This window comes from Staurois parvus, unplaced genomic scaffold (genome assembly GCF_062004578.1).
Source record: "Staurois parvus isolate SC_StPar_1 unplaced genomic scaffold, SC_StPar_1.0 ptg000233l, whole genome shotgun sequence".
NCBI classification, from domain to species: domain Eukaryota; kingdom Metazoa; phylum Chordata; class Amphibia; order Anura; family Ranidae; genus Staurois; species Staurois parvus.
The window spans coordinates 1,601,346-1,615,677 of NW_028318029.1; the positions used below are offsets into that span (position 1 = coordinate 1,601,346).

Genomic DNA, 14,332 nt, shown 5'->3' on the forward strand with positions numbered 1-14,332 from the left:
CTGACCCTAGGCCCTCGGGCAGTTCCCGGGTGCTCGAATAGTCAGTCTGTCCCTGGTGGATACTACATATAGTATCCACCACTTAACTTAATGGTCTACAATATACTAATCAAGAGCTGTTTTCTGTTTTACAACATCTTTGTTGATATCAGCTGCAGAGTTGTCTTCAGTGCTCTTTGGTTGCTTTTTAAAGCTCCTGAAATCTTATCCAGTAGACTATTCTGTACATTAAATTAAAAAACTACTTGTATAAAACTCTTGTAAGTGCTAAGTGATGTAACCACTATCAGACCAGCGATGTACCTGTACTTTGCTGGACTGTCATTGCCTATTGCTATCAAAGGGGATATTTATTTTTCCTGTGATAACAATAAAAATAATTAAAAAAAAAACATATTCCTGTCCCCCATGCTTGCACGCAAAAGGCAAACTCGTGTGTCGGTCCTGCATGTGCACGAACAGCAAGCACCCCACATATGTGAAATATCACAGTGAACATCAGATCGACGGCTGTAATTCTAAAACCAGATCTCCTGTGTAAAGTCTAACGGCTTAAAACAAGTGTATTTTTTTGAAAAAAAATAAAAAAATTGCGATTGAAAAACCACTGTGCAAATACTGTGTGACATAAAAAATTGCAACACCCACCTTTTTTTTTCTCTTGTGCCTCTGCTTTAAAAAATATAACGTTTTGGTGGTTCTAAGCAATTTTCAGCAAACAAAAATTATTATTACATTTAAAAAAAAGTGTCAGAAAAATGCTTAGTCTTCAAGTAGGTAATCACTGACAAGAGCATTAAACTTTTTTTTTCTTCTTTTGTTTTATTTGTTTTTTTAAATTAGGACGCACTACTGATCACCAATATAAAGAGAGAGCTTTTTAAGTGGGGATAATGCTACTGCTGAAAGCCAGTGCAAAAAGGATTATTATTAGTGGGGAAAAATTTTTTCTCAGGGGAGCAGTACAGGCTGCTGGTTAATAGCCATCAATCTAAAGTACTTAATATTGTTGAGAAGTCACAGCTTGGGAGTCCACTGCAAAAGGGGGATCTACATACATTCATAGTCATGTTACATAACTTTGTTACGGGTGGTATGTTGCTGCAATTCTTAAAACATCTACAGTATGTGCATTATTTGCTAGGCCCTTAAATATATCTTTATCTTAGTAAGAATCACCTTTGAATCATTTTCTTTATGCATTGGAACTCAAACTTGTTGCTGTTATGATAAAAAGTAATGAGAATATTGGACGAATGATCGCCTGTTTTTTTCCATGCTAGTCTTATATTGAAAATGATGGTTATTAAAGATACGAAAATCCTCGTACAACAGAATACAACTTTGTAATTGATGTCATGTATTGTATTGTATTCATTCATTTATGATTATGCGTGGTCTTGGTCTTCCAATATTTTTTGGATGAATACTGCACTGATTAAAGGAAAATCATTTATTCTGGTATCGTATGAGCAAAATGTTTGTGTTTGTCCCTTTGGATAATTTTGTATGAACTGAACATATTATTGCACGATTGCTTCTGAAGTGGTATTTTTCATCCAATTTTCTGATCATGTGTACTAGGCATTAGTGGACAGAAAAGATGTCAACTCTTTATCCACTCTGTCCTGCCATTGTCCTGGCTTCCTGCTGGTTTGTGGTATGACATCATTTTCAGACTTCACCATAAAGTTGTCAGTTTTTTGTTTTTTTTACAACCCCTGGCAAAAAGTATGGAATCACCTCTCTTGGAAAATGTTCTTTCAATTATTTAATTGTGTAGAAAAAAAGTAATCACAGACATGCTTCAAAACTATTTTCATTTAACATTCCAACTTTCTGCTTTAAGAGGCACTTCAAAAAAGAAAAAGAAAAAAAACTGTAGTCAGTTGCAGCTGTTTTTGCAGATCAAGCAGAGGAAAAAATTATGGAAACACTCAAATTTGAGGAAAATATTATGGAATCATGAAAAAAAACACTATTTTACACCACTAGCACTTTGTTGCACCACCTCTGGCTTTTATGACAGTTTGAATTCTCTGAGGCATGGATTTAACTATTGACAAATAGTATTGTTCATCAATCTGGCTCGAACTTTCTCTTATTGCATTTTCTTTCGTTTCCACCATAGATTTTCAAGTGTAATGAGGGCTGGACTATTTGTAGGCCATGCCGTTGACATTATGGGGTTTATTTACTAAAACTGGTTCACTCAGAATCTCGTGCATAGAAACTAGCTTCCAGGTTTTATTTCTAAAGCTTAATTCAACAAGCTGAGGTTAGACCTGATTGGCTACCCTGCACAGGTGCACAAGATTCTGAGTGAAATTTCTGAGTGAAACAGCTTTAGCAAATCTACCCCTATATATCTTTCTTGAAGGAGTGTTTTCACGGCTTTTGTCTTATGGCAAGATACATTATCATCCTGAAATATGATGTTATCACCAAACATCCTTTCAATTGATGGAATAAGAAAAGTGTCCAAAAGCTCAGCATAAACCTGTGCATTTATTGATGATTTAATGACTGTAATCTCCCCCATACCTTTACCTGACATGCAGCCCCATATCATCAATGATTGTAGAAACGTGCATGTTTTCTTCAGGCAGTCGTCTTTATACATTTCATTGGAACGACACCAACTAAAAGTCCAGCATCATCACCCTGCACAATGCAGATTCGTGATTCATCACTGAATATCACTTTCATCTAGTCATCCACAGTCCATGATTGCATTTCTTTAGCCCACTGTAGCCTTGTTTTTTTCTGCTTAGGTGGTAATGATGGTTTTCATTTGGCTTTTCTGTATGTAAATCCCATTTCCTTTAGGCGATGTCTTACATTTTGGTCACAGACATTGACTCCAGTTTCTGCCCATTTGCTCCTCATTTGTTTCATTGTGCATTTTCTGTTTTCAAGGCATATTGCTTTAAGTTTTCTATCTTGACGCTTTGATGTCTTCCTTGGTCTACCAGTACGCTCCCCTTTTACAACCTTCCCATTTGATTTGCACTTGGTCCAGATTTTAGACACAGCTGACTGGGAACAACCAACATCTTTTGCAACATTCCATGATGATTTACCTTCTTGACGAAGTTCTATAATCCTCCCCTTTGTTTCAACTGAGTCTCTCATGTTGGAGAATTGATTCATGTCAGTTAGCTTGGTGCAACAGCTCACCAAGTTGTGCAAGCACTCTTTTTTAACTGCAGGGTAATTAGCAGATGTAATCTGATTCAGATGTTTGTTTTAGAACTGCAAAGTACATGGGATTCCATAATATTTTCCTCAGAATTGAGTGATTTCATATTTGTTTCCTCTGCTTGATCTGCAAAAACAGTTGCAATTGAGTACAATTTTCTTTTTTTATTATTATTATTAGTATTATTATTTTAAGTATTTCTTAACCTCCCTGGCGGTATTCCCGAGTGTAGCTCGGGGTAACATTTCAGTACCAAAAGCGGTAACCCCGAGCTACACTCGGGCTTACCCTGCGGCACTGCTCCGGCAAGTGTTCTTCACTTACCTTACCCTGCGCTCCCACGATGTGTCCCCTGCAGCGTCCCCGGCCATCTCCTTCGGCCGATGCCGGCATCCGGCTTCTGTGTCCTGTCCCTGTGACGTCGGGACGTACGGGCGCCGCCGCCGCCGGCGGCGGGAAATTTAAAAATTTTAAAAAATGTCATTTTTTTTTTTTTACATTTTACATAGTAAAACATTGCTGTCTCAACCAATTTCACATACATTTTGTCCCGAGTGCTTTGTCCTGCGCCCTGCCTGCATTTTGTCTGTTCTTTCTGCCTGGAAACTGAGAAATGTCCACGGCGTCCAAAAAGTGTCCCTTTAGGTCAAAAGCGGTTTAGATCAGCTAGAGAACAGCGATAGTAAATCAGAACCACTTGCAGAATTGAGTGATAATGATTCGTGGGGGAAATTTGTCATCAGACACTGAAAACGATTTTGCGACTGAGCTCAGCAATGTGCGAACTTGGCGCTCTATTTCACATTTCAGTGTTTTTGGTTTGATTATATTATTGAATTAAATTTTTTATTATTTTTATATTATTTTTATGATTATTTATTAAATTATAATTTATGATTTTGTGTTTCAAATTTTATCATACCCGGGATGCTTACTAGACTCTTGTTCGGACAGATTTCAGTGAGTTTTTCCTAAAAATTACAGCCTACAATAAAAAAAATACATATTTCCATGCAAAAAAATGGTACCGCTTTCAACACCAAAAATCTGAAATAATCATACCGCCAGGGAGGTTAAAGTCAGAAGGTTGGAATGTTAAATGAAAAAAAGTTTTGAAGAATGTCTGTGATTGTTTTTTTCTACACAATTAAACAATTGAATGAACATTTTCTAGGAGTGGTGATTCTATACTTTTTGCCAGAGGTTGTAATTCAATAGTCCTGACTTGCTGCTGCCTCTTGGTTTTACCTACATTGAACTCTGGAAAGGTGTCAGTCTTTTTTGTATGCTGCAACCCTGTTTTAGTTTGAAATTCTGTATAGATGTGACCTAGTTTGTGAACCTCTGGATCAGTATCAGTTCTTTATAGTAGCTGAATAGGATTGTCTCACCTGTTGCTTAATGAATAACAGATGACCTTGTGGAGTTATGGGTCTGTGGACTGAGCAGTGGCCCAGAGTAGTGCAGTGTTCCTTCTAGGTGCTCTTCTGCCTATATGCCATCCTTGGCCAGCATTCCCCTCTGACATAAACCATAAAACATCACTAAACACATTTCGATTATTTGATGACTCTCAAAATAGATATTTGCAAGAGAAGCAGGTTTGGGATCTTTTTTCCTTGAATCAAAGGTTGAACTAATCTTACTTTATTCACAATCACTCTAGTGAAGAGACACATTTGTGCATTGATAGCAGTTCTTACAATGTGTAATGGAGAAAGGGGGGCTCACAGCAAGTGTAGGATCAATTAAAAGTATTTTAAAGCAATTGTTTCACTGCACACATATTAAATGTAGCATTGCACAAACCAGCATGGGTTGTTTTTTATGATATTGAGCTCACGTGATCCAATTACTTATAAGAATATCTTGAAACCACTCAGCCTTGGGTAAACGTATTTATTTTTTACAAAAAGTCAGTAACTGGCCTCAGCATGCCATGTCATGGCAAGTTACAGTCAAAAATAAAATGGTTGTACGTAGATATTGGGTAACACACTTTAATGACTGTTTCAAACATAAAATATCCCACCTTCAAGCTACATTTACACAAGTCTTGGTCTACTTGTCAACATTGTAATACGCTTTAGTTGGCTATAGCATTTGAACTGTCACTTTGCACAATTACTTCTCTAATAATGACTTTTTCTTTTCTTCTATAGTAAAGGTAGACAGCCATTGCTGGGACTAAACACAATGTTACATCTGATAAATAAAATAATCTTTCTATTATAAGTATGATGAGTGTTGTCATTTCTAGAGCACTGTAACCCAAGAGAGGGAGACTAACTAGTAGAAGAGAGAGGTGGAGGGTATTAAAAGCTGGTCTCTTCGGCTGCGTAGTTATTTTGAACAATGATGCCTCTTGCTTTGCTGCTGTTGGCAGCCTGTCAGCTTCAGGCAACTCATTTAAAAGATTCGGAATTATAAGTCAAGATCACAGACTTTATATAACTGCAGCTACACTGCTGGCTGAGAGATCATGGCACATTAAGTAGAGACACAATTTCTCAAGAGAAAAACTTCTAAAGGGTAAAGATGATGCATTCATTGTAGAAGTGATGCTTTGGATTCAAACTGTGTTACAAGTCTGTTCTCTAAGGCTTTTTGAGTCCCTTACTTTAGTACTAGCTCCTCTCCCTGTGCACACCTCCAAGCGTAGGTATTCTTTCCTTTTTCATACTATCACTGCTTTCTGAAACATATTATGCCTTGCCAATCCAGAGGATGCGAGCCTTTCTTTGTCAAATGCAATAATAATCAGCTTACATTGAGCAGAGTGTACCAGCACAAATCATCATCTATAATGAAAATATTATGCTGTATTATGTTTTTAGACTGCATCTGTCATTTAAAAACAGAAATTCTCTTGTTTTCTCACTGTATAAAATTTGTTTTGGGTACAGGCCACGGGAAGTGTTACTGTGGAAACTGTTACTGCGAGGCTGGTTGGCATGGCGATAAATGTGAATTCCAGTGTGACATCAGCCCATGGGAGATTAAGAAAAGATGTACATCTCCAGATGGCAAAATCTGCAGCAACAGAGGTGTGTCATTATTAATGAACTTCACATCTGTATGTCTTTCAATTAGTCTTACACAATAATCATGTCTGTCTGTCTTTCATTTATTAAGTCTATAAATAAACCCTAGAACAGGCCTTAAAGGGAACCTGTCAGATTGAATGTTAGCCACAAGAGCTGAGGCTGGCATCCAATGCTGAAATTACTTTCTGACTCTTTGAGGGCCTGTTCTGGGGCACGCAGATCACACGGTGCATGGCACTGCATAGAAAGGCTGTGCTCCAGAACTAGTACAGTGCCTGCGAGGTAGGCAATGGGAACTTTAGCTATTCAGTGGGAACGTCCACATCTGTATAGGCATATTCCCTTTAAAGAAGAACTGCAGGCAAATATGAAAAAAAACACCATCTGGTACAATGTCTCATTGTTTAGGGACATCACTGATTGTTTAAATTAATTTTAATTACTAAAAGTACAAGGTAGGCCATAGATGGTTCAAATTTCTTCCTGCAACAGACAATGCTGACAAGGGAATCCCTCCCGCCGAGCTATTGTGTTCTCCTGGCAGGGGAAGCCGTCCCTCCCAGGAGAACAAACTGATTATTGCTAGTGGCTATAATAGCCGCTAGGGATAATTGCATGTAAAATCCAGCAGGCGAGTTGTACCCAAGTTGATTGATCAGCTTGGGTGCCTTCAGCTTGCCCATACATGGTTCAAGATTTGGACCCTCTATGGCCAGATTAACTGCCTAAATCAGTATGAGTTTTCTTTAATCCCTTTTACAGCAAGACTCCTATTGGATTTAACAAAAATAAGGATAATCTTCTTGTTGTTTTTAACGGAGCAGCAAAAAAAATCACAACTGATTCATGGTTAAGCTGGAAATTCCTTTTGTATAGGGATAATTATGATCCTTACTAAGTCACATATATAGAGTATTATAAGATGGCTATTTATTCTCCATTTTGTCTCATCAGAGATTTTTTATTTTTATTTATTTATTTCAGGTACTTATATAGCGCTGACAATTTACGCAGCGCTTTTACATACATATATTGTACATTCACATCAGTCCCTAACCCTCAAGGAGTGTACAATCTAAAGTCCCTAACTCACATTCATACATACACATACTAGGGCCAATTTATACAGGAGCCAATTAACCTACCAGCATGTCTTTGGAGTGTGGAAGAAAACCGGAGAACCCGGAGGAAACCCATGCAGTAACAGGGAGAACATGCAAACTCCAGGCAGGTGGTGCCGTGGTTGGGATTTTAACCAGCGACCCTAGTACTGCCAGGCAGAAGTGCTAACCATTTAGCCACTGTGCTGCCCACACAATGCTTCAAGTTGTTTACTGCAAATGACACACACATACCTAGATTGTAACTGTGTCAGCAGTCGTGTGTAACACTTTAGGTGGAGTGTCCTCCTTGTCCTTTAATCCTCCCTATTGCTATTTGACATATAAGCAGAGAAGAACTCTATGGAAAGTGGAATGCAGTGAGGGCGGACACTGTATTTCCCATATACGTATATACAACAATAAACATAATTCGGAGCCTTAACGTGATTTCAGGTAATTATTCAAGTTTCCTTAAAAATAGAGGAACTTGAGCAGGAGGTACAATCTTCCCTATACACTTTAACCCTAGAGTAAGTTCCAAGAATGCATGAGATCTTAAAGAGTCACCAGTCACCAATCATATTGCTTGTTTAAGTATGCCAGTGCAGTATGGCTGGAGGCTCGAAACAACCATTACATTTTTACGCAAATTCCATTTTCTACAAATCTACACCATGTCTTTGATACCAGCTTTTGCAAAACTCAAAAGGAAAGGACAATTCCTATTCTGAATTTTAAACCACTTAGTATGTTGTTATCTTGTAACAATGACTACATATTCCTGAGCACGAAAAGCTACCTTTCCAAAAGCTATGCAATAGTAATTCTATAGATTTTCCTTCTGCTACTTAAATATTATAATCTAAATTATACAATATAAAGACTTTTTTTCTTCTTGTTTTGTTTTCCTATACATAATTCGTTTTATTCAGTAAGACAGCACAATACATAAAGAAACAATCTGCAAAACAAACAGTTAAGCCACAAATGTCTTTCCTCTGGCTGCTGTCCAAAACTACATTACTGTATAGCAAAAAAAAAGCGAAAGAACCCACTTTTAAATACATCTTCACTGACAATGACTGCTATAGAATGAGCATCTAATTATCCGAAGAGCATTTAAAAGCTCTCTCCCTTCTTAATTATAGAAAAAGCTTGGCTTCTACACAGATTTAGTAGAACTATATTTAATATCAGGGCTCCACAAGGAGATGTTTCGAAAATACTGGAAGCTAAATATAAAATGATTATCCATTAAATTGGATGGTAATTATTTTAATAGTCTCTTTTTGGCACATTGGCATTTATGTTATGTTGCTTTCAGTTAATGTGAAATGTTAGTGACTGCATGGCTTACAACTATGCTATAAATCTTTGTCTCTTAAAATGTTTGTCACATGACCTAGATTGCTACAGAAGGCTGCCTTTGCCCTGGTTCACATTGGTGCGACTTGTCATGCGATTTGACAGTTTCAAATCACATGACAAGTTGCACCCTATTGTCGGCATTGAAACTGTTCAAATCGGTGCAACTCTGACTTTGCTGTGCGCACATATTTGAAAAAAGGTTCCTTCACTATTTTTTTGTGATTTCAGGTGCGACTTTCATAGTCTTCTGTGCATGAAGTTGCACAGATGTCATCCAAGTTGCACCTGAAGTCTCACTGACATGTGGCGTTGAAATCATGCAACTTCAAGTGAAGACGCACAATTTCAAAGTTGGATCCAGTGTGAACCAGGGCTTATAGGAGATGCATTTTAATATTCACATATATACAGAAATATTATTCTATGTACTGTATTTTCCAAACAGAAAAATAGTTTGATTACAAAAAAAAAAAAAGCATAAGTGCGAAAATAAAAGTTGTAGACAGACTTTCAATGCTTACTAAAAATATTTACTGTATCTCTGTTATTGTGAGACATTAGGATAATTTTGTATTATTGCTATCCAGTTTGTAAAAATCACCAACAATTCCAACAGTCTACAAATGTACCTGATTGAAAGTTAACTTGTACGCAGGTGCAGTTAGCTAGTCTACCACTAGATGGCTCTGTCTCAATATGGTGTAATTATAGGGAATCATATAAATGGATGTTAAGTCTCCTTTAAGACAAAGCCTTCCTGTTGTAGTTTGATTGGTGGAGTTAGCACCCATGTAAATGGAGTGGGAGAGGAAGTGAGACTGGTATACTACAGAAGACACCTTGTTAATCTCAGTTTGACAGGCGCAAAATGCTGCATCTGATATATAGGGAGATGGGCCCCAACACTGTGGTGCTCCCAAGGAGGGAAGAGAAGAGATACTAAGGGAAAATGGCTTAATAATTATATGCTAGCGCGTTGTGTCTGAGTGACTGCTACAGAATTTTTGCTCTTTTGCATGGCAAGGTGTGGTGATGAGTCCTGTCAGTATGTCAATGTGAAGGTGCATGTCACTGTCATCTTGGAAGAACATCAGTAAAATTCAGAAAATATACTTCAAGTGTGGTCATTCCTTTTATAAAGGATCATGGCTGAGGGTGTTGTGGGTAGACCTACGGCAAGGAGTTGGGAACAATCTGGCAAAGGTTTCTAACTAACAGTAGCAAGTCACTGTCCTATTCAAGAAGACTCTGGGCAGGGACTTGCACGTTTTGGCACCAATATCTGGTCAATTAGAAGTCCCCTTACAGGGTAACAAACTTGTACTTGCTGGTATTAAATTAGGGCATACAGCACACATTCCTAACATCTGGCAAGCACTTCCTGATGCCCTGGATATATATACACTGCTCAAAAAAAATTAAAGGAACACTTTTTAATAGAAGTATAGCATCAAGTCAATTCAACTGGGATATTGATCTGGTCAGTTAGTAGCAGAGGGGGTTGTTAATCAGTTTCAGCTGCTTTGGTGTTAATGAAATTAACAACAGGTGCACTAGATGGGCAATAATGAGACAATCCCCAAGGTGGAGGCCACTGACATTTGTTTCCCTACTCATCTTTTCTGACTGTTTTTCACTAGTTTTGCATTTGGCTAGGGTCAGTGTCACTACTGGTAGCATGAGGCAATACCTGGACCCTACGGAGGTTGCACAGGCAATCCAACTCCTCCAGGATGGCACATCATTACGTGCCATTGCCACAAGGTTTGCTGTATCTCCCAGCACAGTCTCAAGAGCATGGAGGAGATTCCAGGAGACAGTTACTCTAGGAGAGCTGGACAGAAGATCCTTACACCATCAGCAGGACTGGTATCTGCTCCTTTGTGCAAGGAAGTACAGGATGAGCATTGCCAGCAGGCCACTGGTGTGAATGTATCTGACCAAACAATCAGAAACAGACTTCATGAGGGTGGCCTGAGGGCCCAACATCCTCTAGTGGGCCCTGTGCTCACTGCCTGACACCAAAGAGCTCGATTGGTATTTGCCATTGAACATAGGCTCCTGTCTATATTTTCCCTCATAAATCCGAAACTTATATATATAGCCTGTTGCCCTCTCACAGGTCTTTTACATCTTGACCCCATATCTGGCATGCTTGCTGGGGAGCAATTGTTTGAATGCAAGGTGGCCAGAAAAATTAATCAGGGACTCATCAACACAGATGTTTTGCTGGGGCATATAGACATCTGCAAATTTTTGGTTAAGGTGATTTACGAGGGGCCGGATTTTGTGGAGCCGGTCAAATTCAGGGTCACACAGTTCCAAAAAATCAAGGGTAGTATTTAAATTTGTTGTTTCCACCTGAATTCCGGATAGGGTAGTGAATGGGGGAAGTATGGGTGCTGCAGAATTTGTGGACTGCCAACTGGGATTTGCAAGCAGATCCGGAAGGATACTAGGGGCTCTACGGGCCTGTGTGCGAATTCTTGGTGGCTGCGGGACACTACTTGTGCTTGCCACCGCACCAGCTTGTACTGTACTTATGGGACTCGCCACGTCACCAAGTGATACTGCAGTGCTGGTATGTGAAAGACCAGGATGTACTAGGCCGCTGGTGCTCGCCAGTTCACCAAAAGGTAGAGCGGCACTAGTACTGGCACGCTGCTGCATATGAGAGTCATCATGCGTTTGGAACATCTCAGCAACCTGGGAATGGGGTTGGGTACGCCTGATCTTAGCAGGGACCTCTTCTCCATCATCTGAGCTATCTGTCAGGGTTCTGCTGCTGTCTACAGGTTCGTATTCTGAGGCTGATTCTGTCAGGGAGTCTTCCCCTTCACTCTCAACTGACATGCTCAGAATCCTGTAGGCCTCTTCACTAAAGTACCTTTCATGGAAATGTTGGCCACTACATTTATAGGGAAAAAGAACTCTTGGGAAAAAGAACACCTGGCTGTCAGGGACTGTTTGAACCGCTACAAAATTTTTTTTAAATTTAATAAAAATTTAAGTGCTAACAGAGATCAGGCCTGATTCTGCGAACACTGTGGTTTTGTGTGCAATGTATCAAGTGACAGTGACCTACTGATACTGCACTTGCTGGGGGAGAAGGGGGGGGGTAAGCGTAGGGGCTAAATGCAGGTGCTGGCAGGTGCAGGGGCTGATCCTGCTAATGCTGCATTTTTGGGGATGCTATACTAAAGTGAACGCTGGTAGTGCTGATATGATCAAAGATTTTGATCTGTTCAGACACTATATTAGCAATGGAGATTTATTGTGTATGTGAGCGTGTTCCTGGCAATCAAGGGGTTAAATGTGATTACTGATGTACTAACAGGCAATCTGACGCTATCTGGGAGGGGTGCTAATTGACGCTATCTGAAGTCGCCAGCGACACTAATACAGTGATCAGCAAAAAATCTGTACACTGTACCAATGACACTGGTGACTGGGCAGTAAAGGGGTTAACTGGGAAGGAGAGGGGGCGATCAAGGGGTAAAATGTGTCCTGAAGTGTTCTAAACTGTAAAAATGTGCTGTTTTACTCACTGTCTGTTGATTCTTCTCTCTCTCTGGGACAGAATGTACCCAGAGAGAGAAGATGTCATCATTTCCTGTACCTCTGTTTTGGTGTGACTACTTTATATGTCTATGACACAACTCCACATCTGCAGTGTCACACTGCCACATGAGCATCCAATGGAGCCTAAAATGACCATTGTTTATGATTCAAGGTAATTTAGCAAACTTAAATGGAAACTAATTAGAGTTTAGATTTGTAACAGGATGGGTAATCAGCCAAATAATCAGAGAGTAGCTGTATTTTGCAGTTTGCTAAGTAGGTGCAAAGTTAGAATCAATAATGCAAAACAGGGTCAAAATGGCAAAGAGCGTGCATGCACTACAGAAAAATAAAAAACAGATTGTAAAAGCTGCACAAACATGGACTCCTCAAAGCAATGTCTTTGTGACTGCATAGCAGAATCTCTATAAAATTCTATAGCAACAGGGAGTCAATCTAAAATCACTATTCCATTAAAACAGTTCAGTCTACTTATAGACACTTGTGATTATCCTGGTAAACAGCAGTGAAGTCTAGCATAGCTCTGGTAACCAAAGCCTCAGAACAATGGGCCATACCACTGGAACTAGATCACTTTGGCAACAATTGGGGATGATCTTCCCACAGTAGCTGGGTAATCTGAAGAAGCTGCATGCTGTTATGCTTCTGGCCACCTGCCTGCACATTGGTTCTGACAGTGGAGGATCTCTCACCTGGCTGCAAATCACTTGCCCAGCTAAGGCTGGCCATACATTATACAATTATCTGCAGATTTTTGGTTTAGATTTACCAAAAACCATATAATAGGAGGACAAACCTAAACAACACTTTCAGTTGTATCCAATTAGGCAGGCCCTTGCACTACATAGTTGAAGGTAAATCTAAAGGAAATTGGGCAGAAAATCTGCAGATAATTGTATAATGTATGGCCAGCCTAACTCTGCCTCGTCGGGTGTGGACTCCTTGAGCTGCTAAGGGAGGGATGCAAAGAAAATGATATTCCATAAGCATGTATAGGAACTCAGGAAGTGGTGGGAAAAGGAGTTAAAGGGGTCTTGGCCTGCAACAAAGCATGATTATATGAGTAGGTTGACACTCCACTACAGCTCTACTTTAAGCTTGCAAGGTTATAAATTAGTATTAACACATTTATTGTTACACTATGGGTAATTCAAACATTGAAAGATCTCTCAATACTGGGAGCTTCATCAAAAGAACAAAACAGTTAATAAGATATTTACAATTAACATTGGCTATACATTTGTTTTTTAAAGTTAAGGTCTTAGAAAATGTAAACCTCTCTTTGTACTTAAAAAAAGAAAGAAAACAAAATGCCTTAACACAATCTTTCTCACAATTTTAATATATTAGGCTGTTTCGTATATATAGTATATCATACGTTTTTGAATTTCTAAAGCTTTTTGTGATAAATGTGTTAATAGACTTTATTACTGCTGTTTCTTAATAAATAGCCTACCAACACCTTACTAACTTTATCTGATGAAGCATAATGAAACTGTAACCGACAGCTATTATCAGTCATGGATCATAATCCATCTACCTAACACAGCTGTTCTTTTTTCAGAATTAATAATCCAGGTACTGGGGTCATTCCACGGTTTTGTGGCCATCTGAGGACTGTAAAAACAAGGCTATGTCAAAAAGAGGTCTACTCTATAGAATTCTACTTCATCAGCAGTCTGTAGTTAAACATATTGTAGAACTTAACATGAACATTGAGGTTAGCCCAGGTATTACATACGATTCTCTTAGTTCTCTAGTAAAGAAGAAATTCAAATATTTTCATATTTGTAGATTTCTGCCATATCCTAAACCAAAGCTCCCAATTGTTCCTAATTTTGAGGGACTGTCCCTCATTTGGATCAAAGTCCCTCTATCCATATCTCCTCCTCATTTGTCTCTCATTTTGGTCTGATGTATATACATGTATTAAAAATGCACTATTTATCTATTAAAATGTTTTACAGTTCCAAATCTTTCATCCAATTTCTAAATTATTGCATTTGTACATGTCAAAAAAAAAATATAAA

General features: G+C 38.8%; 1 protein-coding gene across 1 annotated transcript in view; it reads left to right on the top strand.

The window, feature by feature from the left end:
- Positions 1–14,332, top strand: part of ITGBL1 (integrin subunit beta like 1) — a 321,794-nt gene that overhangs the window by 115,509 nt on the left and 191,953 nt on the right. Inside the window, exon 5 of the mRNA XM_089679952.1 lies at positions 6,109–6,249. Within this exon, the coding sequence (XP_089536078.1) occupies positions 6,109–6,249 (141 nt within the window). The remainder of the gene's footprint in view (positions 1–6,108; positions 6,250–14,332) is intronic.